Source organism: Emydura macquarii, unplaced genomic scaffold, assembly GCF_026122565.2.
Source record: "Emydura macquarii macquarii isolate MOO-44397 ecotype Brisbane River unplaced genomic scaffold, CSIRO-AGI_Emac_v2 contig_691, whole genome shotgun sequence".
NCBI classification, from domain to species: domain Eukaryota; kingdom Metazoa; phylum Chordata; order Testudines; family Chelidae; genus Emydura; species Emydura macquarii.
In genome coordinates, this window is record NW_027130828.1 from 17,034,269 (window position 1) to 17,059,095 (window position 24,827).

Sequence of the window (24,827 nt, forward strand, 5' to 3'; positions counted from 1 at the left end):
TGTGCTATAACAATGCCAAAGGAAGAACAAGACTGAATTCCAACCCAGGTCTTGTTCGCCAATGCTGGCTGAGTTTGGACAAGCTGTGGAGGAAGAAGCGCCTCATTTCACTCCTCATTAATTCTCTGGTATGATTAAGAAGCTGCCAGTGCCACTCAAGCCTCCTAGACTGGAGACAAGGTGGCTTTGGTGAAGAGTTTTTGGGGGGTGAAGAGTAGATGCACAGTGGAAATAGAGGACTGTCCCTATGGACCTGCTGACAGAGGAGTTGATAAGGAGGGTTTTTTTTTTCCATTAAAAATTTCAACGGAAACACATTTCCCACCCAATTTCTTCAACATTTTCTTTTAATTTGTGTGTGTGTGTGGATCTTTTGGCACAAAACTGAAAACCAACACATTCTTTTCTCCCCCCCACCCCCCTTCAGTTTGGGGTTTTCAACAAAATCCCTCTCCCCCTCCAAAAAAAGAAATTCACAACTTTCTGTTAAATCCAAAAGCCATTTTCCATCAAAAACCATTTTGACAGAAAATGTTCATCCGTCTCTAGCTGAGAGCACAGAAGGATCCAGAGAAGAGGGTGGCTGGCATTAAATAAATCTTCTGATTTATTTAGCAAAGTTGTTATTTTCACCGTTGACAACCAAAAAATCCCCCACAGCGAAACAGAAGTTAAAGCTGGGAGAGAGCTATCCAGGCATCCAGCCACACAGCAGAGCTGCTCTCAACTGACCGGACTATTCCTTGTAGGGTGATTCCTAGCATTGGGCCGTATTCACAGAGTGGGGCTAGTTTCCACAGACTGTGGCCCTGTAGGTTTCAGTGGGTGGATGCTCCGCAGCATGGTCTCACCCATGCTTAGAGCAGGAGGTAGATGAAACACAAGAGAGTGCTTTCACCAGGGAGGTGTAGGGTGAGATGCAAACAGCAGTCAGCCACACAGGCACGGCTACCGAGCCTTTCACACACCAGGCTCTAACTTTAGGAGAGGGGATGTTTCCTCACTTTTTCATTGCAAATTTAATGCTGCTGGGGAAAGACACTGAGCTGACAGCCTGGCAGATGAAAACCCCTATCAATCCGCAGGACAGGGGCAGGACAGGCAGCAGCTTCTCTGACAATGCACTGCAAGCTGGACAGAGCTGGAGCCAACCATGTCTAGGGGTTCGAAGGCCTACAGCCTGTTCAGTGTTTGTCATCCCTTTTCCAAGTCTCTCCTAACGTTGTGTGAATGAGTACAATGTGCTGGCACCAGAAACAGACTCCGAGTGGTTCAAGGAGATAGAACAAAATATCAGATGTTGTTTCATTGATTTACTCTTGTGAATAGGCTGGGATGTGTAAAGAGAAAAAGCACTTCTCCCCCGGCTGGGCATAAATTCTGGTGACCCAAGGCAGTACCAGGTTACCAAGGTGCTGATGGAGGCAGCCATCTATCTAGTCTAAGGCAGTAGTCTCTCAAACTTTCTCCCATCATGCCCCACTTTTACCAAGGCAAATGACAGGGGCTGGGGTAGGGGGAGCCTGGAGTCTTGGAGCAATCTAACCCAGATTACCTCAGATTCCTGTCACCCCCATCAGCCTCCCATCAACCTCCCTGTCCATCTATGTGCCCCCAGAAGCCAGACTGTTCCCCCCACAAGCTCCCTGACGGAAACTGGCTGCTGCCTCCTCCTCCACCTCACTCTCTCCTCTCCCAGTAGCTCCTCGCCGGCTGAGCACCTGCAGGGAGGCACAGTGAGAACATGGCTCCAAAGAGATTCTCCCCACACTCAGGGACGACCTCACAGTGAGGCTGGCAGCCAGGAGGCCTCACGATGGAAAACACCACACTCACTCCTTGCCTGGATGCAAGATAATCAAGCGTTATAAGGACTGCATTTGGAATATATCTGTAATACCACACTTGTGAACAGGGATCGAACTCAAGATCTTCAGCACGCAAACCACTTGAGCTAAAGGATGCACTTCTTTTGCTCGGAGTAGCAGGCTGTTAAAGTTGCTGAAGCCAGCCACTAGGAAGAGATACAAAGAACATAAGATTGGCCATACTGGGTCAGACCAATGGTTCATCTAGTCCAGTATCCTGTTTTCTGACAGTGGCCAATGCCAGGTGTTTCAGAGGGACTGAAAAGAACAGGCAATCATCAAGTGATCCATGCCCTGTCACCCATTCCCAGCTTCTGGCAAACAGCAATCCCTGACCATTTGGCTAATAGCCATCGATGGACCTATCCTCCATGAACTTATCTAGTTCTTTTTTTGAACTCCGTTATAGTCTTGGCCTTCACAACATCCTCTGGCCAGGAGTTCCACTGGTTGACTGTGCGTTGTTTGAAAATTATACTTCCTTTTCTTTGTTTTAAACCTGCTGCCTATTAATTTCATTTGGTGACCCCTTTGGTGGGTAGAAGATTAACGTAAATCAGAGTGTAAAAAATGTTGGGATAGCCATTTTGAGGGAAATCATATTCAATCATAGGTAAGGAAAAAAAGAGACTGTTAAGCTCAGCTAATCACCACCAGGAGCCAACAGAAGATTATTGCTTGTTGAAGGTCTTCCAAGTTCTTTATCCATGCTAGTTGTAAATATTTCAAGCAATGTGGCTTCCACAATTTCCTCTGGCAGTGACAAATTGTGTCACAGCAGCCAAACCCTTGGCTTCCTTCCTTTGGTCTCTGCAGAGCAAGCCTCAAGGGTAAGCTCTGCCATTTTAGAGTGAACAACTGAAATGCAAGAGTCGGACAATTTGTCCGTCGTTCTTGGGTTTCCTAACAGCCTCTCGGGGTCAGCTACTACTGACTTCCTGCATGACCTAAGACAGGATGGCAGCCATAGGCTATTGAATTAAAAACCATGCTCAGCTACAAGCAGAGAGAGAGAAATTGAGGCACAGACCTAGCAGAGCAGTTTCGCCACCATCCAATGCCCAAAAAGAGATGAGCTGGGCCCATGCAAAGGCCCCTTTTGTTTGTGAAAAAGAACCTAGTTCAGATGCCCAAAGCTCCTTCACCACAACTGGGAACTGCTGATGAAGAGCTACATTGAATCTCCAGTGCGTAGCATGCAGGAAGCTAATGGCACACAGCACTGTATGGGAAAACATGATCCCGCCCAACTGAAGCCCAGCCACACGAGCACAGCTGGTGGAAAGGCTCTTCTTCCTTCTACAGCTGGCAAACCAGGCAGATGATGCAGCGTCTGGGTTGGTCACTGGCTAAAGAGAATTCTCCAGGTAGGAAAATAAAGTAGGCTGAGAGAGACGGATGAGCTCTGCGGAGGGCTAAATTTGGAAGCTATTTTTGCTGAATGTAGGACAGTGCCCAAGAACAGACCAGCAGTATGTTAAACAGCCTCGTCATTCAACAGCATAGAGAAAAGGACCGCTGATGCCTAATGCAGACTGAATATAAGAGGTGGAATAAAGCATCTTCTTTGGTTCCCTGGGCTCCCGACCCCACAGCCAGGGGAAGAATGAGTGCTGCAGGGAATCTGTCAGCACAGCAGTGGTGGTGCAAAGCTTGGCTGAGTGGTGCCAGACAGGCACATGCTGGTTGGCCTCACCTGGGAGGAAAATTAAGGATTTAGGTGTGGGAGGAAGGCAAGACTTGCTCATGGGGGGCGGGGGCTGTGCGGATGGGGGAGTTTGTCAGGGGAGAAGAGAAGCAGAGCCAGTTTAAGGGGTAGAAAGGGGGAGTTCCCAAAATTCTGGTGGATCAGGGACCAACTTAATTTTAATCCACCCTTGGTATGACTAGTGATGAGGGAACCTCAAATGGTCCAGAGGTTTGGTAAAAATAGTTCTCCTAAATGTTGGATACTTCTCCAAGTCTCCTCCAAACCTTTCAGGAAATTAAAACTGGCCTAAAAATCTGCCAAGAAGGAGTCCTTTCACGATCTGGCACTTCTGCTTCCAACAATGACCAGGCATGAGAAAGAGAAACAGGGAGGAGTGGAGAGGGTGGGAGTTTGGCCTGCCTGCAGTGCTTCATTTGCAATGAAGGAGATGCTGGGATTCAAGCAATTTTTTTACATCCATAACAGATGCAGCAAGCCCAGAGATGCCAGGGCTATGAATTGCCAAGCCCAGAGATGCTGGGGCTATGAACTGCCAAGCCCAGAGTTGCTGGGGATCAGCCCTGGCACAAATTAAGCACTGCCTACCTCCAAAAAGGTTGGTTTGGGGGGATTCTTCCTTTAACTCAGCTGTTTGCTTTTTCCTAGCTCAGAGATGGAATCTACACAGCGCAGGTCCCACCACCACCTGCCATGCTGACAGATTCACTGCTGTATTCATTCTTCCCCAGACTATGGGGTCTGCATCCCAGGGAACCTGAGCAACCACTTCAAGTGCAAGGTGCAACCCTGAAAGGAACAGTCCAGAGACAGTCACAGGACTAGATATAGGACTGCACAATGGAGGGGGAGCATTAGGATAGGCAGGAAGAGGAGCTGAATGCTCCCTAAGATGTAAAGAAAAGGGAGGAAAGCTGTAACTTTGCAAGAAGTAACAGACATCAGCCTCTGAACAAGTCCATGATACTGGGAATGTAGAAGCATCATTTTTCATGCTACCTTTGAATGGGTCTGCATTAGAGTAATGTCCCTCTGCATTTCAGACCAGGACAGTGGAACAACCCAAGGAGAGTGGGTGAGCAAAGTAATTTACCTTCGGTAGTGAGATAGCCATTCCAAGTCTCTGTTTAAACCCAGTTTGAATGTGTCAAGTTTGCAGATCATTTCTAATTCTAACTCTTTGGAGAAACTGCTGAATTAGAAATGATCTGCAAACCTCCTACTCAATGGTCGTCATTAGGTCTTAAGTACCGACTCCACCACCGCCCGACTCCACCTCCCCCATTGTTCTCAATGCACCTGGAAACATATAAGATACCTCTGTGTTTCCTATTTTCTGTATTACTGCATCTGAAGAAGAGAGCTAAGTCTCTCGAAAGCTAATGTCTTCAAATATTAAATTTGTTAGTCTTTAAAGTGCCACAGAACTCTCGTTGTCTATGGTTTGTTAAGTTAGACACTAGTAAATGTTTTATCTTTATTTTTCTTGTAACTATTTCTGACTTTTATGCCTCATTGCTTGTGCTCCCATAAAATCTCTTTTTTGTTAATAAACTTGTTTTATTGTGTTTAAACTTGTCTAATCCAGTGTGTTAAAGCTGAAGTGTCTGGGTAACTAAACTATTAAGTTGATATATTATTCCCTTAAAGAACAGACACAATTTATTTGTGCTGTCCGAGGGAGAGCTGGGCACTACATGACATACATTTCTGGGGGAAGAGCCGGGACTTGGGAGGTGCTGGGGTTACCATGCAGTATAACCAAGGCTGGTGAGATCCAAGGTGTAGCTGGTAGTCTGCAGTTACACACAGACACTCAGGAAGTGGCTTGCATGCTGGCAGGCTGGTTGTGAGCGGCCCAGGGTCAGTGAATCATTTACAGTCCTAATTTTGGAGGCGTTCAGTCTGCTTCTCCACTCAGGGAACAGGGTGACACTCTAACCTTTCCCCATGGCCTGACAGTGAATGAGTCTCCACCATCAAAAGCCCCTCCACACATAGGCAGGAACACTGGGCTATACTTAAGGATCAATGGAACGGAGCAGGCTCCTAAGACGTGCCTGGCTCATTCAGCTGCTCCGTGGGGTGGGAGAAGAGGAGCGGTGAATTTTGCTTGGTCTTCCCTTTTGTTCTGTGGCCATCTTGCTTCTGATGAAGAAAGCCATTACAGGGCGGGAAGTGACACCATGTTGAAAGCCAGGGGTGTTACAGCTGCATGGCTTAGCAAGACACCATAAGAACACAACAAACGGCCATACTGGGCCAGGCCAATGGTTCATCTAGCCCAGTATCCTGTCTTCCTGACAGTGGGCGGTACCAGACTGCCGTAGGCACGTCCCTCCGTTGTAATCGACCCCCACCAGCCCACGGAGTGCTTATTCCTGAGGCTGCTCCAACCTGAACTCAGCCGCCTCTGTTGCAACAAGCTGCTTCTCCTCAGGTGGTTATCAGCTGGTGATGATACTACCACAGTGCTGTGCCCGTCGACCTGCTCGGAGTTGCCAGCCCACCCTTTCTGCAGCAAGGTGGCATTCTCCCCTCCTGCAAATCCCAGCTACAAATCCTTCAAAGCCCCGGCAGCTCATCTCACCAGGAATCCGATCTTGTTAATGTTCTTACACTTCCCTCAGTAACCGCATTAGTGTTACCGTGTTTATGAAAAGCGGATCCTTGCTCCAAGGGAAGAATTTATTCTGCAGGTTCATATTTCTGTTACGTCTTTCTGGAGCACAGTAAATCCTTTGTAACATGCAATCCCTCCTGGCTGCAGCAAAAAGCAGCCGCTTTATGATTCTGTTTATCCAACTAAAAGACATATGGACACCAACCTTGGATGAGTCTAAATATCCATTTAATCACTGCTGACCTGCTCTACGAGCAATGAGAGTGCTCTAGGGGGAAATGGAGGGGGGGAAGAGAGAAGGAAGCAGAGAGAGAAAAAGACAGAAAGAAAGAAAGAAGTTGGAAGACTGGGGACCAATCCTGCAAAGTGCCAAAAACTCTCAAATGCAAATGGCATTCCATGCTGAGCATCTGTCAATCCCATTGACTTCTAAAGATGCTTAGGAATGGGCCCAGGAAGAGAGAAAAGGAGAGTGGTTAGGCAGACACGAAGAAGAAGTAGAAAAAGACAGTGAAAGAAAGGAAGGGGGTTTGAGATACAGCAGCAAAGCACAGGACCTGAGCAGGGTTAAACATAGGCTGTTTTCCCTTTGATACCTGCCTTGTTTAGCTTCAGATAGATGTATTTTTGATGGGGAAATGTCACTTGAAACAGGGCCAGCGACCCTTTGAATTCTTTTGGAAGTTGAATAATTCAGATAGAGGCCCACCCCCTCACCCTGCGATGCAGCAGACCTCTGAGAGCATGAAACGGAAAGCCAGGGAGACGGCTGAAAGAAAACAGAGACACACACACACCCCCGCCAACATGTCACAGCATGCCGGCCATAGCCCAGCCACCTCAAAGATGCCAACCTTCGGTATTGCTCAGAAAAGCTCCTCTATGCAAAGAACAAAGGCAAACTCAGCAGCAGCTGAATTATTCATACCCGCAGATAGGAGCCATAGGGTTGGGGGAGGGATGGGCGAGGCGAGGAGAGAACATCTTTCTCTTCAATGCATTAACCAGAGCAGCTGCTGAGAGGTTAGAAACACAGGTGGGAAATAAAATGAAATTTGTCTTTAAAAAAACTGAAAGCCAGTAAATCTGGGGGAAAATAATCTGAAGCCTGTATGTGGCGGAGAGAGACACGCAGGAGGCAGCAAACCAAGAGGGATCTAGGAGTGACAATGGGCCGCAAATTAGAAAGGAGTTTGCAATGCATCACAGCAGCAATACAGGCCACCACAATTTTAGGCTGCATGCACAGAGGTATCAGGGTGCAGAGGAGGAAAGACACAAGTCCACGGCTATATGGCTCAGGTGTGAGCATGCCGGGAATATTGTTTTTGGCACCTCGCTATCAAAAAGATATAAACAAACTGAAGGGAAATCAGTGACGACTGAATGACACACATTCTTCTTCAGTACTTATATGCCTGCTCCCCTATTCCCAGTCAGACATTACTATCTGAGTAGCTCACTACTTTTAACACATTTAACCTTAACAATACCCTGGTGAGGTAAGGAAGCACTATTGCCCCATTTCACTGACGGAGAACCGAGGCACAGACAGGATAAGCAATTTGCCCATGGTCACGTAGAAAGTCGGTAGCAGAGCAGAAAATTGAACCTGTATCTTTCCAAATCCCTGGCTAGCACCATAACCACTGGGCAATCCTTCCTTTTATCTTTAAGAGGAAAAGAATTAAATATGTCACGCTTGGCTAGGAAATCACTTACAGGTGAGGTGGTTACGATCTACAGGTGCAAGAAGGGTGTACTCAGAAAGAATAAGGAGGACTTGTTTAGAGCAATACAAGGGGGTATAACCGGGCTGGGATGAGACGAAATTAGAGCAGTGAAACATTTGGCAAAACATGAGCAGGAACTTCCTGGTGTGGATGACATCTAATACAACTGAGACAGATGTGGCTGTGGCAGCACCTCCCCAGGGAAGGGCCAAGTGCCCGATTATTTTAGACATCTAAAACTGGAGAGCGGGCTCACAGAGCAACGGAGAATGATGGTTATGTGTCTGCCTTCCTTAGGAGCTGTGCACAGCGGGCGCCTTTCAGAACCATTCCTGGACATTCTCGCCCCTGGCAAAAGGAAGCGATTGCAGGGATGGCACAACAGAACCAGCATCAGCGACTCCTGATGCGAGGACAAGGAGGCAGCACACCAACAGCAGCGCGTGGAGCTGTGCGCCCATTGCAGGCCTTGCTGAGCCAGAGGCATAGATCGGAGCAGCTGATGGCATTTACACAAGGAGCTTGCACAGCTGTTGGGAGGAGAGGAGAGCATGTGGCCATCCCTGGCCATGGAGCAAATCTCTGGCTCGAGAATATAGCTGATGGGTCCTTCTAGCAGTGGCTCTACCAGTTATATCCCTGCACTGCCCTCAGCCTAGGATGAATGACCCTGGGGAGGGTGTAGGAACAATTCCCCGTCAGGGAACCACTCCCTGCTCTTCAGAGCCCCGTCTGCCTACAGGCAGCCTGTGACATAACTACAATGGTGACTAAGGTAGAGCAGCCTCTGCTGGTTGAGCCCCCATTGCCTCACAGACCCTGGTGCGACTGCACCACTTGCACCATTGAAGCCACGCCCCTGAATGTAGCCCCCACGGAGCTCAGCTTTGCAGTGCACTGGGGCTGCAGCCTCCCTGTTCAAGCTCTCCATGTCCTTCCCAGCCGCAACACGCAGCAGAACCATCCGGGCTTCTGCAGCCCCTGCGTGGCCCAGCAGCTGCGCTGCCACTGCACCGTCGACACGAATGGAAAAGGTTAGCACCAGTAAACCGACGGGCTCCAGAGACACACGGGACGCAGACGCACCGAGTGAGAAGTCGCCGTTTTTCAGCGTCAGTTTCCTGAGCATAAAGGCACCTGAACCATAAGATTAAACCTCCAACATTTAACAATACGCATCAAGGAAGCATAAGGGAGGACTAAGATTTGATGATGATGCAGATGACAGAGCACATTGCTGCAAATCTGCCCCCAATGCTCTCACTAGCTACATGAAATCTCCACCATGCCCAGTGCTATCCAACCCCGTCTGGCCTTCCGGCTGGAAGTCATTGGGGTCATGCTGTGCATGGGAGAGAGAGCCCCCCTGTTCCCTCTGGGCTGAACTCAGAGATGACGCTACCTGGAGGGCAGGAGAGGCCCAGCTAGCCGAGGCGCCAGCCCCTTGCTAATAGCCCACATTTATCTCAGAAAGGGCCAAGGTCTAGGCTCGATCAATCCTGCACTGCCAGAGCTGCTGCTGCTTCCCTCTCATCGCTTGCACAGAGGAAAAAATAGCTCTTCTCGGCTAGCTGAAAAGAGATGAAAGCATTACTGGGAGAACAATGCTCAGAATCAGTCCAGGCTTTGCCACCCTTTCTATCTCTTGAGACAGAGTGAATCAAATGTGAATCAAACCCAGCGAGCACCATGTATTCCTGGAGACGGGGAAACGGAAAGGCCCAGAGACGACCCTTTAATGCACTTTCAGCCTCTGTCTTTACACCCAGTTTGTGCCAGTTCCAATCCCGGTAAGTAACGTTGCAGATACCGTGTCAGCGCAGCTCTGGGGCAGAGAGCTTGGGGATGGCAGCACCATTTATCCCACAATCTCAAGTGCCGTTTTCAACCTGCGGCAGAAAACAAGAGGCAGTTCTGAGGGAAGCTGTAAGTAGATCCAGCAGCTCTCCATCCCAATGTCAAGGAAGAGCCCCGTGCAGCTTAACCTAAACAGATCTCCCCATTGGCTGATACACTAAAGGCTCTTTCTTCCACTTCACTTCCAACAGGGCCAAGGGTGTAACACACAGAGTGAATGACAGACAGTTCTTGGTACCCGTTAGTGGACCACGCACAGAAAAAGGGACCAACTACCTCAGCTGCAACCTCAGGCTCATTTAGCTCAATGGGAGAGGCCTGTACTTTGAACCAGAAGTACAGCTCTCACCTCTGCAGGGAGCAAATGGGATTTTTCTAAATAGCATCTCTGTTGTTTCCAGCAATGGCTTTGTTGCAAACTGGGGTGGTGGTGGAGAAGGGAGAGTGAACGCATCTTGTACTCTGTCTGCAGTTCTAATGTGGAGCAGAAGGTGGGCTCAGACCCACATTAAAGATCATCCAAAGCAAGAGAGCATGAATCTGAAACTAATGCAAGACACATTTATAGCACTGACATCCCTCCCTTTCCATTATGCAGTATTTCTGAGGCAAATAATTGATATCAGCCAAAGTGGGATCGCAGTAGGTAAGCGTGGGATGGAAGTAAATCTGGGTGGAAAATGAGTGATTGTCCCTCATAATGAGGGAAGAGAAGGACAGAGGAATTTTTTGCAATTATGATAAATTAATTAGCCTTTCACTCTCCTCCAGTCTCTGCCTGTCTCACAAGATGAAGTTTTATGATCTCAATCTGGCAGAATCCTCTGAACGGGAAAAACCTGTCATGAAACTTAGCAAATCAAGCCATTAAGACAGGCGGCTCAATGGAGTTTGAATAAGCTGGGTGCCCCCAGCCAGTAGGCTGCACCGATCAGCACTGAAGCTGCGGTTACCCAACACACAAGGGTAAGGAACGAAAATAGGACTCCCCTGGGGAGGATGTAAGCAACAGTGATCTAGGACACACACTACCCTCAGCGTTGAGAAAACAGCAGCAGATGGGAGGAGGACGTATTGAAAGTTCAGTTCAGACGACACTACGATAGGGTTCAACCAGCTAAAAATGAGCTGTGGCAGGAGAGGTTTAAGATGCATGGTTATCGTGAACCATGAAAGCTGCGGTAGTTCTTCCAGGACAATCAGCAGCCACTAGTTCAAATCAGAGACAAGCTCATCAAATCCCCTGAAATCCATTAAACCCGGCACCTTAAAGCCAGCATCATTCTCGGTGTTGAGAGATAACAGTCATGTCTTCCGTTCGCTGGCTCCCCCTCCATGGAAGTAGCCTCTCTGCTCGGCCGCTAGAAGCCTGTGCTGTTGATCTGGCTGTGGCGCCGTAAATAACACGCCAGGCTCACACCGTCATGAAGATGGAGGGTTTTACTTCATCCGAAGTAAAAATCATTCCGACTGAAACTTTGTCTATACTGAGGCCTTGTCTACACTACAGAATTTTGTCGGCACAAGTTACGCCGGTGTACAGTCGCCGCTGTAATTAAACCGCTGTTGTGTGTTCTCACTATGCTCTTTGTGTCACTGCAGTGCATTCACACCACTAGCTCTTGCATTGACGCAGGGAGCAGTGCACTGTGGGTAGCTGTCCCACTGTGCAACTGCACACGGGGTGCTTTGGGAAGGGTTTGCAATGCCTCCCGGGCAGGCCCAGCATCACAGGATGAAGGTTTCTGAGTCCCATCGATCCTACTAGATTGACAGCTGCTTCTCAACGGCCCTGTCAGCCAAACTAACATTGCTGAAAACAAACACTGAAAGCCCATAGAAACGTGGGGGGGGGGGGGGGAGAAGGGGAAGGGAGAGAGAGTGTGTGACAGGGAGTGAGTGAGTGTGTGAGAGAGAGAGACAGAGTGTGCATTGGGGGACAGCGAGTGTGTCCGCACACTGTCTCTATGTTCAGACAGCAGCTGGAAGCAACCAATCCTGAAGAAGAAGCTGGTGCACAGACAGCTGGTGTCCCCCTGTGCCCCCACCCCAGCTCAGTGGAGACCGGTACACCGACAGAGGAGGGGGACACCCCGACATCAGCCCCCGCCTCCCTCCCTGGCTCTGCACAGCAAAACAGGAGTCTCCCTTCCTCCTCCTCCAGCAGCAGCCTACGCAGCCTGCATGCCTGCCATAGGAGAGCAGGATTGATTCCCTCCATGTTCTCCCACAGCCGCGTCTCCCCACACACCCAGGAGAATGATTCACCCCCTCCCCTATAGACAAAGCAGGAGCCTCTTTGCTGCCGGGAGCTGGCAAACTCAGCTGGGCAGGAGCTGTTTGAGCTCTCCACACTCAGCAATTTCAAAACTTCCTGGGGCTTTGGCAGGGGAGGGGCGCCTGCCTGTGTAGCTGCAATGCAGGGCAGCGCAGCAGAGTTCAAAACGGTACGCAAAGTGGACAGGGGGGGCATTGTGAGATAGCTCCCGGAGCCCGGTTACGGCACACAGCGTCTACACCGACACCTTTTCACTCTCACTTTGCCGCAAGAAGCTCTACGGCTCTCGTCAAGGTCCGTTTATTTTGTCATCAAAGCAGGGGAGTTTTGTTGGCGGCGGGAACATTGTAGTGTGTACACTGCCATTTTGTCACCAAAAGTTGACTTTTGCCAACAAAGCTCTGTAGTGTAGACCAGCCCTGAGACCCTGTGCCATTATTGCAGCACCACCAGCCACGCTCAGGGTGTTAAGTATAAGCAAAGCTTCTGCAGCCATTGATGTTGCCTATCCCTGCACACAGCTGGTCTAGATGACGCACAGGTATGTCTACACTAGGAAAAAAGGTGCTAGCTACCATCTTGGTGCATCTCCGCACTGCCTGATTGCAGCTGGGAGCAGAAGCCCAAAAAAGGCTGTTGCTGCTGTTTGTTTGGGCTGGAAATACCCCAAGGACCACCATCGATGCTGTGGTAAAGCTCATTTTCATGAAGTGCCCAGCACCATCCTTCACACTCAGGAGGTTCAGATGTAAAAGCATCCAGGCTTTTGGACACACGTCCAGAGCGAACCACTTGCAACTATTCACTCCCTTCCCAGCAATGCAGTGAAAATACGGGGTGGGGGGGAAGAAGAGGGTCATCACACCCACGCCTGCCCAGCAATTAATTCTTGCCCCCCAGCCCCCAAATCAATCCAGTCCCCGCAGTCCTCACATCAATTCTGCCCCCACATCTGTTCTGCATCCTCCAGCCCCCTCTTCAGTTCTGCCCACACCTCAGCCTCACCTCTTCTCCTCCTGGGGTTCTTCCCATTCCGGGGGGGGTGGGCTGCAAGAGTTCCCAGTGTTGCTGGGGGCGGGGGGGGCAGAGGAGCTGTCAGTCATTGCTCACAGAGCTTCCTGCTGCAGCTGTGATTGGCTGCCTGCCCCAGGGCCCCACATCCTGGAGAAGAGCAGCAATCAGAGGGGATTTTTCCCCCAGACGGTGACCCAGCTCACTGTGCCCCCACTTCGACCTGGCACACTTTAAGGGCTGCCCCTCAGACCAGCACTGCATGCTGCCCCTGCGGGAGGAATGCTGGCAGTTGCTGGCGCCTTGTGCTCCCACCGCTCCCACCACTGACGGCAGAAGAAGTGGGATACTTAGCCAAAGGCCTAGTGTAGACTCAGACTAAGGCTCCGAAGCAAGTTCACACCCATCCTTCTGTGATGACACCGGTTCCCTTGCTCTTGCCACAGTGTAATCTAAAGCTATTACATAGGCCTAGTCTAAGCATTTACACAGGGCAAAAATGCATAGGAATGAACCTGTTGGTTCATTATCGGGCACTGTTACCACCTCGTTCAACATCCAGCTCACAGAGGACTCCATAATCCCACCTGGCTGAGGGGAGAAGGGATATGGCTCCGGTGGGAGTAGCAAACTGCAGCCAGCAGCCGGGGAGCTTGCTGTGGAAGGAAGGCTGGATAGCAGGCAGCCTGGAGGAGACACAGGAGGGCCTGAGAACTGGACAGAGACGCACCTTGAAGCTGGGAGGGGGACCAGCTGTAGGCCCCAGCAGGAGTACGCAGAGTTTCAACCTGCTGCCAAGAGGATGGTCTTCAAGGTTATAACTGGACCTGGTTACCTTGTACGTCCCTGGACTGGCCCTAGGGGCAGACCTAGGAAGTGTGGGCTGATCTCCTGTTCTTAACTGGCAAAGAAATCATGCCTAGCTTAACTGCCTCAATTATTCCTGGCAGGGCCTGACCCTTCTATCGATTTGAAGCAGACGAGTGTTTTGGGATGGCCACGCAGGGCTAGAACCTGAAGAGCTCAGTGATCGGAGCACCTCTAGCACTTGCTTCTGATCTCACAGCCTGTCCCCAGCACACAACCAGCCACTTAGGGAACCACAACATTCCCCGTCACCCCCTGCAGGCGTGTCAGTACAGTAGGGAGAACACTACACAACCACACGCACAGCAGACGCCGCAATGCTCCACAAAGGGTCTAATAACAAAGTAGTGCAGACCACCTATCAGCAGGCTGAAGAAAACAGTTAAGCATGACCAGATCAGTGCTGATGTGGATGCAAATAAACTAAAACTGTGCAGCCAGTCCTTTTGCGACTGCCCCACAGCACATCAGTGGCCTTGTGAAATCTCCTACAAGGCACTGCTTCCGGGAGCGAAGATGGGGGTTGTGGGATAGGTACCCACTGCAACTGAAACAGTTTAGGACAGCACTACTATGGATGTAAGACAAAACGTAAACTGATTCAGCCAGGCTAGTATGGACACACAGACTTGTTTGTGGTTAAGTTGGATCAGTATAACCAGTACAGTTCGCCAGTGTAAACAAAGCCTGAGACAGTCCTTCTTTCGGTGGACTCAGCTGCATGTTGCATGGGAACGTTAATCTGGTTGTTAATTGGGCTTCTTTAATGTGAACATTTTCCTCTTTAAAAGGTTTTTACTGTGTCTCTATAACTGAAGTGTGCATGGTGACACCTTAAGCCAGTTTGATGTGTTTTCTAGCGTATGGATGACTGGATTGCTTGATGGATGGATGGCCAAACACACACTGTATCTGTCCAATTTGATCAAGTAGACTGTCCGCTGTTGTTTACGAGCGGGAGGGTTAGCCCAGTAAAACAGATCCCCAGCTCGGTGAATTATTGGCATCAGTCATCTCTGAAGGGCATCTCACCTACTCATGCTCAGCTAGAAGGATAGTGCCTGTAATGGGGGATCTTGTCATAGGTAATGGAGAGGGAGGGGGAGTGGAGACACCCCCCTCCAGGCTTCAAAAGGAACACAGAAGACACCCTATGAGGGAGGAAAATATCATGAATCATTGCAGAGAAGGGATGGGCATGTGCTCAATTTGAGAGGAACATCACTCTATGCTACAAACGTGGCACTGGGGTCTATAGTCTCATTCCTCCCTGACCAATGGTCCAAAAGGATAATGGCACGCAAGGTCAGAAAATCCAAACTGATGAACATGACTGCACACAGCTGTCACAATACAGTGAGTACACAGCTTTGCTCCTGCCAGAGCGACTTGTGCCTTGTCTACACTGGCAAATTTAGGACTTCAATTCCAGCAACTGCTGGAATTCTGCTGCACCAGTGATAACCCCCAGTGTAGACATGAAAACACGTCTCCTGGGGCTAAAACACCCTAACCTTGTCTTGAGCATCTTAAGACGGGTGCAGCTGCATTGCCACTGGAAACCAGGTACCAAGTTTGCCATTACTGACTCACCCTTGATGTCATAATGAATAGATATGGTGAAGTGTATGTCTACACTACAGTCTGAACACCATGAGCTCACGAACGCTAGCATTGTAGCTGCCTGAATACATACACAGGATCTTGGGTTCGATTGTGTCCAAGCAGCTAGCCTATGCTGCTGCACCTCCACTGCTATTTATAATGATCTACTTCGACCCCAACTAGCTTGGGTATGCTACATGTGCTGCAATTGTGCCTTCAGATTGCGGTGTAGACTTGCCTTAAGAGCCTGATCCACCATCCTAAGCAGAGGCAAAGCCGCCAGAAATTCCCACTGTGACACCAATGACCAGATTTTTATAAGAATTCAGCACCCAATTTTCTGAGCACCTTTGGAAAATCTGGCATCTCAGAGGGAGCTGAGCCCTTTTGACCATCTGACCCATGATACTTGGACTGGGGAAGAGAAACGAGCCACCAGCTTCAGAGATGAGCCTGAGATGAAAGAGAGCGGGAGGCTGAGAAGATCATTCCGAGAGGATATTTAAATATTAACTGATTACAAGAGCGCTGGCAGCACTTTGATCAGCATGCATGGGGGTGGGGGAGGAGGGCACGCCATACAGCAGGCAGAGCCTAATTTAATCTGAATTACAGAGCCAACATGCTTTTAATTACATCTTTAGCCGTATACTCAAGGGACACTGTCGTGGCAAGTGTGGTCTGATGTTTAGGGTTATTTTTATACTACAATTTTTCTAATACCTAAGAGTCAAACACTTCCCCCCATTTTTGTTGTTGTTGGTTGGTTGGTTTGCTATCATTTCCACTGGAAATGGTGGGGATGGAGGGGTTATTTGGCCTTCCTTTTAAAACAAATATTGCACCTGTAGGGTTTGCAACCCAAACATTGCCAGATTTTGCTAGTTCCTGAGAACCAGGAAGCAGAACAGGCTGGTTTATTTGCATTTACCAAGAAAGGAAAAAGAAACAAAACTTCCAGCATAGAGAAGGGGCAGTGGAGTAGTAAAGAGAGGCCATGTGCTAAGCCCTGTCTACATTAGAGAACAGTGCACTGGTGTTACATTATTGACAATTTAATCAGTGAAAACCTCTAATGTAGACACACTGCACCAATGTAAAACGGGGCTTACCAATTCCCTCAATAACTTGGGTATAAACCCAGTTTTACATGGGTCCAGTGCTTCTAAATTAGTCTAAGTAGTGGTGCAAATCTCTCTAGTAGACATAAACAGAAACAGCAGTAGCTGTTCAAACAACCTAGCTTGGCCTGGTACTCAGATACTAGATAGCAATGAGTGCAGTATAAATGGCTAGCAAGAGAAATTCCTAGATAAATGGTGAAAAGTAATTTGATTGTTTTTTTACTGCTCTTTTCATAATCTTCAGTGCTACTGGGAATTTAAGTAATTTCATTTGTGTTTAAAGTTATTTATTATTATTGATGATGGTTTTTAAGATGACGTCTCTTTAAACATGTCAGAAATCTATAGCATTTCCATTGCCACTCTGGGAAAGAGGCCTAATCCAAGCATGAGAGAGGAATTAGTTAAAACCTAATCACAGTGATAAATATCCAAGGGCTGTTTAGTTAAAAATCTCTTTCATGTCTTTCCATATCATCAGTGGTGGCAAGTTGAAGCTATACATGCAACTAGAAAGCAATTTTTAAAAAAGCCATATATACATCAAGGTAGTTTGCCAGGTTATGGTGACGGAAGTATACAATCACACAAGTACCACTTAGGAGAGGAAGGCTGGTATATTGATTAGGGTACCAGCCTACGACTTCTGAGACCAGCATTTAATTCCTCACTCTGCTTCAGAATTTTTGTGTGACCTTGAGCAAGCCAGCTAGCCTTTCCGTGCCTCAGTTCCCCAGGTGTACAATGGGGATAACAGCACTGCCTGACCTCCCAGGGGCATACATTAAATATAGTGAGTTGCTGAGATAATGATAATGCGGTCTATATGAATACTGAAGACATGATTTCTGAGTGAACCCTTTTGGTGATGATCCCACTAGTACCTCAGTCCCGAATCCACGTTTGCCTCTGCTTCACAGAAACAGCATAGAGCTGGGGCTGTCCGAGGCAGAGCTGTCTTGTGCCTGTGGGTGCAGCCAGCACACTGAGCAGCTGTACTGCGAAATAATATAAACTCCTTGGGTGAAATCTTATCGTATTGAAGTCAATGGGAGTTTTGTCATAGACTCGACTGGGATCACGATTTCACCCTTTGTCTCTCTCTTTTAATGATCAAATGCTCTGCACGCAAAGACTCTTCCCATGAAACACAGGATTTTATCTGTGATTTCAGCAGAACCACATTTCTTTGAAGTGCTGTTCCAGAGTCCTCTCTCAGGGAAGGTAATGGCACTGATCGCTGCCGGCAGGAATGCAAGGCCACGTCATTGGCACATCTAAAATTAATCACAGTAATTTGCCATTTTCTTCTACACAGGTTCTTCTACTCCCTTCATCATCATAATAAATAGTGCCTTCCAGGAGTGCACTAAGCAATGCAGCTCACATAGGCCACCTGTGGTTGGATCTTTCTCTCAGCCTCTCTTTGGGGGATCTTCCTCGTGAAGCTCTTTAGAAATCTCAATTAATTGAGTCTCCCCCTGTGAGGTGGGTATTATTACCTGTGTAACAGCGTGGCACCCACCTCTTGCAGGTGCCCCTTCTAGTTGGTGTGTCCACAGTCTTTAACCAGACCCAGCCCTGGTATCAGGCCACACCACCAGGACTTCCTCCCTGGAGCCAATGGTTTTGCCCCCTCCCTCTGGGCTTTCTCACCCCAGATGAGCCACTAAGTAGTTCAGCTTTCCTTCTGGGGAATTTATCCCTGTCCAATTGTAGGCCACCGCCCCAGTGGCTTATGGGAAGGAACCCGGGCCCACCCACTACTCTGGGTCCTAGCCGAGGGACCCTAAGAATAACAGCCACACACTGCCGTGTCCCTTTAAGGAAACTACTTTCAGTTCCCTGGGCCTCTTCCCCACAGCCTCAGCTTTCACCCATGCTTCACCCTTAGCTCAGGGATTCTCTATTTTCAGGCCCAGCAGCCAGCCAGTCAGGAGCGCTCGCTCAATCCTCTAGGGCCTAGGCCCTGCCAGCACTGAGCTGTCCATGGTGCTACTGTTCCCTTTATCCAGCCAGGAGCACCACTGCACTCCTTTGGCTCCAGTAAGGAACTGCCCATCTCTGGATCTGCAGCTTTTTTATATATGGCCTTCTTGGGCCTTGACTGGCTGCTTCCTGGAGCCTTTCTGATTGGCTAACCCTTTTTTGCCACCCCCTGATTGGCTGCTTCCTGCACAGTCTCTCTAAGCCACACGGAGGACTTAACTCCACTGCTCCTTTCCTGGGATGGGTGTGGTAGGACCCTGAGGTCTCCAGCAGGGGCCTAGTCCACCCCATCAAATCCCTATAGTACAGATGATGAAACTGAGGCATAGAGAGGTGAAGTGACTTGCCCAAGGTCACAAGAAGTATGTGGCAGAGCCAAAAACAGATCTCCCAGGTCCTTGCTTTAATCACAAGATCACCCTTGAGTCCAAACCTAAGGGAGCAGGAGTGTGCAGCTTTAGTTTATTATTCATTATTATTGTTATTATTTATTAAGCAGCATATTGTTAACTGAGCTCAGCTGAGACACTGGGGAGCCATGTATGTGAATAGTGCAAACATTGAACCACCCCCGGCCCAAGCCACTGCACAAGTGCTTTCAGTACGATATCACATCGATATGGACATGAGCTTCCCCTTTCCAACATCTCTGAGGTCAGACAGCACCTGATCAGAACATCATTACCCCTAACCACTTATCCTGGAACGAAGGGGCAGTAAAGCTCTTCAGATGGCCAGACACTAGCTTGCTCCATGACCTTCTGAAACAACTTATGCCAGCTGTACCCTCCTTGCTCCAGTTCACAGCCCTACCAGGGCAGTGTTCCTGATCTTCACACAAAGCTGCTCCCTACTTTTTCCCCCGCACCTGCTTTGAACACAGGAGGATCTGTGGCTATTGAGACTCTTTAAAAAATATCTACGCATGGATCTGTTCTTTGAAGAACATTTTATTTCCCTGACTACATAAGACAGAGAAAGCAATGTTAAAAGGGCTTTTAATCTGAATAGCATTAACACTTTCCTCCAACAAAGCTGCACACTTCTCTCCTGCTACCAGAAGGACAAGCAGCAAACGAGAGATTGTTATTTCACGGTCTGAGAATCAGGCTATGGGAGGTAAATCTAGGTGCACATACACAAGCCCAATATTGATTTATTGGAGAGGCTCCAGCACCCAGTTGCACACACTGTAAGAGACTGCGTACTATCAAGATGGGTCTGGATGATAAACCCAGATCCAAACATCCCTAGATGCTGGGGATATAGATCCCTAGATATATATAATGGGCCAAATATAATAGAAGAGGCCTGACAAACCCAATCACATGGGGCTTTAAGAAAAACACCAAATATGGCAAGATACAAAATAGAATCATAAGAGTTGGTAACACTGGCTGGTTTCATACAAACACGGTATATCTACACTGCACAAATCTTACGGCAGCATACAAAGTACATACACTACATGTCCCCCAGCATGGGTATAAATAGCTGTGTAGGCTCTGCATAAGCAAGTAAAGACACACCTGAACTCCCAGTCTATATGTCCTACATGGCTCTCTACACACCCAAGTAGTGTCTCCTCCATCTAGGCAGTGGACTAACCCATTGTTGGAGCCTTTCCCCATTGCCTCTCCCTTCACAGAGCCTTTCACTGACCACTGTAGCTACACACCACAGTGTGCACACAGCCTGCTTTTCACAGCAGCATATAGCTACGCATAACCCTACACACTGCCCCAAGTGGTGTGTAGTGTAGACAGAGCCACAGATAACACAGCGAATGTAACCAAAGGCACAAGCCCCTCCCACTGCATGAGTTGGCGAGGTAGCTCCATTATCTGGAGCCAATCACTAGAGGGAGATATAACCAAATGCATTACAAACACGTACTCACATGCTTAATTTTAAGCATTGGAGTAGTCCCCCTGACTGTAGTGGGGCTACTCATCTGCTTACACTTAAGCATTTGTGTAAGTGTTAGCTAGACAAGGCCTAAGTCAGTGTATTCCATGAAACTCCCTTGCCCCTTGCAACTTGACAGTTCAGGACCATCTTGGCTACTGACTTTTCACCAGCCCTGCTGGTGTTCTCAGGTTACAGCTGTATGGTGGTCTCATAAGGGCACACCATTCCATGGAAGAGAAAAGGGGGGCAGGGAATGAAACAAAAGCAATGTGCTGAGTATGGTGTGTCACTGTCCTTTCCCAGTCCCTGCCCACAACACACACAAACCAACATGCTGAAGCTGTCCAGGTGGAGACAGACAAGTCATCGGCGCCTTACCCTGATAAGACGCCCAGCACCAGGTTGAGCATGAAGAAAGAGCCAATGATGATGAGAGGGATGAAGTAAAGCCAGTTCCAGGTATTTCCTGCAGCATCATTGGTCTGGAAATAGAGAAGGGGAGAAAGAAAAGCAATTTTTAATTAGTCCCCAGAAAAGCTAACGTCTATCACTGCAGGGCAATGGATTCTCCCTTTAGACTCCCTACAGACTGTGCCAATATTAATTAGCATTGTTACATGTGCACAACTGAACCGAGGACTGAAATCCAAGGAACAGAATTAATGAAGCAAGTTTGGGGCTCACTGTTCTGTGCATGAGGTGTCCACATTTCAAACCTACCATGAATTCTAGCAAGAATAGCAGTCTCTGATTGAAAAGACTGGGCCCCTCCAACCTCAAGGTGGGCCTGTTGGCATTCTCTCCCAACAACACTTTCAGATATCCAACCCGCTCATCCACCTTGTTACAAAAATAGCCCCTCCATTCCAAACTCCCTGTCCACCTAAGGTCTGAGTTACCATGTGCTTGCATCTCTGTCGAATTTACATCTGACTCAAAACACAAAGCACGTGAGGGAGATGCAATCTTCTTTTTATGTGTGTTGCATTTAACACGGCATGCCCAGAATTCACACACTCTAAACAGAAAAAAAGGAAAACAGTCCCCCAAAAACACACAAAAACAAAAAAACCACAAGGTGAATATATTCTTTAGAGTGAATCCAACTTCACATCTGGTTATTCTGCACTTTGGAAGTCTGACATCGAAACCAGCATCTAAAACTTCCTGAGTAAGTAAGTGTGTGCATTTGGGGGGAAGAGAGGGTTTTAGTTTCTTATGTTTTTGCATTCTTTAACCACAAGGGAGCTCTTCAAGTAATTGCTGAACAGTAAAATGCCATGTGGCCACTACCCATGCCACGAGCCTTGGAGAGTTCAGATTCTTCTCTCGTGGATGAAGAACTCAGCAACTTTTGGATCAGCTGATTTGAAGGTTGAGGGGAAAAAACAAGGGAAATTTGCATCTCTCCTTTTACACTGGTGAAAGAACGACAGTTCCCCCATCCCTAATACAGGCCTGAAATGTGTGATAGATTACAAACAGAACGTGGCAAATACGGCAGAAAGTACTTGTGAGAATTGCCTTGAACAAAATCCATTAGCTCACTTTAACACAGACCCTTTTATTCACAATTTGTCATGCCTTATATTCACTATTCCCCAGCGTTTGTACAAGTGAAATTTTGCTCACAACAGTATTCACAGGAAGAGGAAATGTCACAAATGCGTTGACAAGTATTTGCACCACATGCGTTCTTGAAGCCCTCTTGAATGCTCCTTGTGGATTTGGGAGTCATCCAATCAGGGAGCAAAAACAAATATCATGTGACCCGTTACACAGTATGAATTACAGATAACAAACACCTGAAGTATTAACCGTGACAAATTGCTCATGAGTCACCCTTGGCCCACTATATGCTGACACAAACCATTCCTCGAATGACTGAGACTAAGAAGCAGATTCATGAAGAATGTTTCTCTGAATAACTAACACATTCATAAATATCTACATCAGCTGACGGGTGATTCCTTAACAATATGAGGGGTTAACATTGTCCCTGCCAGCACTTCCTGCAGTCCTAGCTACAAACAATTCATCTCTGATGACAAAAGGAGAAAGAAAGAAGAGTAAGGAAAGCGGGAAGGAACGAAGCAGTCGCAGGTGAAGGGAGAGTAAAGGAGAGAAAACAGATTGCCCCACACCCGGTCCATCCCCTACTTCCATAAAATAATTGTAAAAAACACATGCCACCACCAATACATTTCAGCCTCCCTCACCTCCCCCTGCATTTTTCCTTCTTCTGAAGTTTTCATCTGTCTTTCTTTTCTTCTCTTCTCTTCTTTCCTCCTGCTCTTAGTTTTCCTCCCTTCCACTCTTTTTCTTCCCTGCCCCTTCTCTACAGGACTGGGCTGAACACATGAGGATGAAGTGTGAGTACTGTTCTCATCCTTCATGCCTCTTTCCCCATGTGCTTTGGCTCTGCTGATAGTGTTGACACTCAGCTGTAACCCGGTGGTGAATGCGTGCTACAGGTACCCCTCTCTGCCCGATCCACAGAGGAGATACGTCTGTTACAGCAAACCACAGTCCATTAGCTCCAGCTATAGCAACTTAGGCTTTTAGCTCAATGGCAGACCACATTTACTAACGCTGGGAACTGTAGTCTGGCCTGCCCTGATGAGGCTGATGGGACAAAGGGGTCAAGAAAAGGCAAAAGGGGGAGCACAGAGGAAGGACCTAGATGGGAGAAGGCAATTCCTATAAACACGCATTGAGTGTGCTTTATAGGTTAAAATGTTGTCAAGAGATCATTTATTTATTCATCTGAAGCCCAGACTTGATGGCAGATCCATGATTCAATTCCACGATCAAAGCCTTTAAAGCAAAATGGGCAGAAAGGTGTCTCATTAAACACCTTCCTTTGAGAATCTGAAGGGTGGCCTTATGTTTGGGGCAGGGCCTTCCTCTGTTTGTTCTGTGCATGCACAAAGGGGTCAAGGTGCAGGCAGCATTCAGCAGGCGGGGGAGAAGAAGCTGTAGGAATCTTCCCCAGAGGAGGTGAGGGTCTTGTGGAGCAGAATCTTTTCTCCACAGGCCCAAAAACTTGTGTCTGGACACAGCTTATGGCACCAACCCTGCCCCAGGGAGATGCTTTCATGAATCAACTTGTGAGCTGCCAGGAAAAAAGAACTCCCGACCCTCAGTAAAATAGAGCAGAGGGCCGCAGCCGTATCTGGGAACGAGAAGCAGCGCAGCGTTCCATGAGCAGAGCGGCTGGGCTTCACTCCCACATCCCGATTCAGTCCTGCTCATTAAGCGGGGGAAGCCAAGAGATCAAATCAATTTTTATGCTTCCAGTTAATGCTTGGCTGCCTGTTTGCGCTACTCAATCACAATCGCAGGACTAACCTGATAGGGAAGGGCTGGAAATAAAATACTTTTAATGATGTGACAGCATTGTACCAAATTGCAGAAGGAGCTTACGGGCAGCTCTCAACACCCTCCGAACTCACATCAATAACAAGCCCCACATGTATATCCAGCTAAGGGTTTATACATGACCCCCATCACCACCATATCCGAGCACCTCACAATCTTTCGGGCATTTATCCTTGCACCCAGAGGGGGCTGAAACTTTTCATTTGAATTTGCCGAAAAATGCCATTTGGGAGCAATCAAAACTCTCTGCAAATTCAGGTCAAAACTGGTGAATACTTTTGGCTGAATAACCAATGAGGAGTTAGGGCAGGATTGTACCTGGATGGCAGCCTGAGCCACCACCCATGCTGCTATGGCCACATTGCTCATCAGCGCTTGCTTGAGTGCAACTAGCCTGTGTACAACTACCTGAGCTGGGAATCACACCTCCCAGCTGCTGTATAGCCAGACCCTCAGACATACCTGTGCCCAAATCCATGCTAAAGCCTCATTGCACTAGCAAGATGGCAGCCTCTGCCAGATTGTGAATTCTTTTAAAATGATGCTTTCAAACAATCTGCTTGACAGTAATTTACCCCTGCTTGCAATCAACTGCAGGGTCTAGAAACCCCTTCGTGCCACCCTGCCACTTTCCCTTCTATGAGCCTGTTCTGGGAGGGGATTTTTGGATGCAGCTTCGCTGGTGTTTCTATGGCACTGAACATGCCAGGAGGCAGCCCTCATGCCCCATTGAACCAAGAGGAGGAGGCTGTAGTTTTCAGAGCTTCTTGCCACTGGAAGGGAAGGAGCAATGACTATGCTCAGCTCAACCCAATTCCATCAAACATGGGCTGGGATTTCTGCTTCAGCTGCCATAGATCAATGGAGGCCTG

General features: G+C 48.2%; 1 protein-coding gene across 1 annotated transcript in view; it reads right to left on the reverse strand.

Annotated features, from left to right (window-relative positions):
* CACNA1B (calcium voltage-gated channel subunit alpha1 B) overlaps nt 1-24,827 on the reverse strand; it is a 433,344-nt gene that overhangs the window by 185,022 nt on the left and 223,495 nt on the right. The window contains exon 7 of the mRNA XM_067542172.1: nt 20,953-21,056. Within this exon, the coding sequence (XP_067398273.1) occupies nt 20,953-21,056 (104 nt within the window). The remainder of the gene's footprint in view (nt 1-20,952; nt 21,057-24,827) is intronic.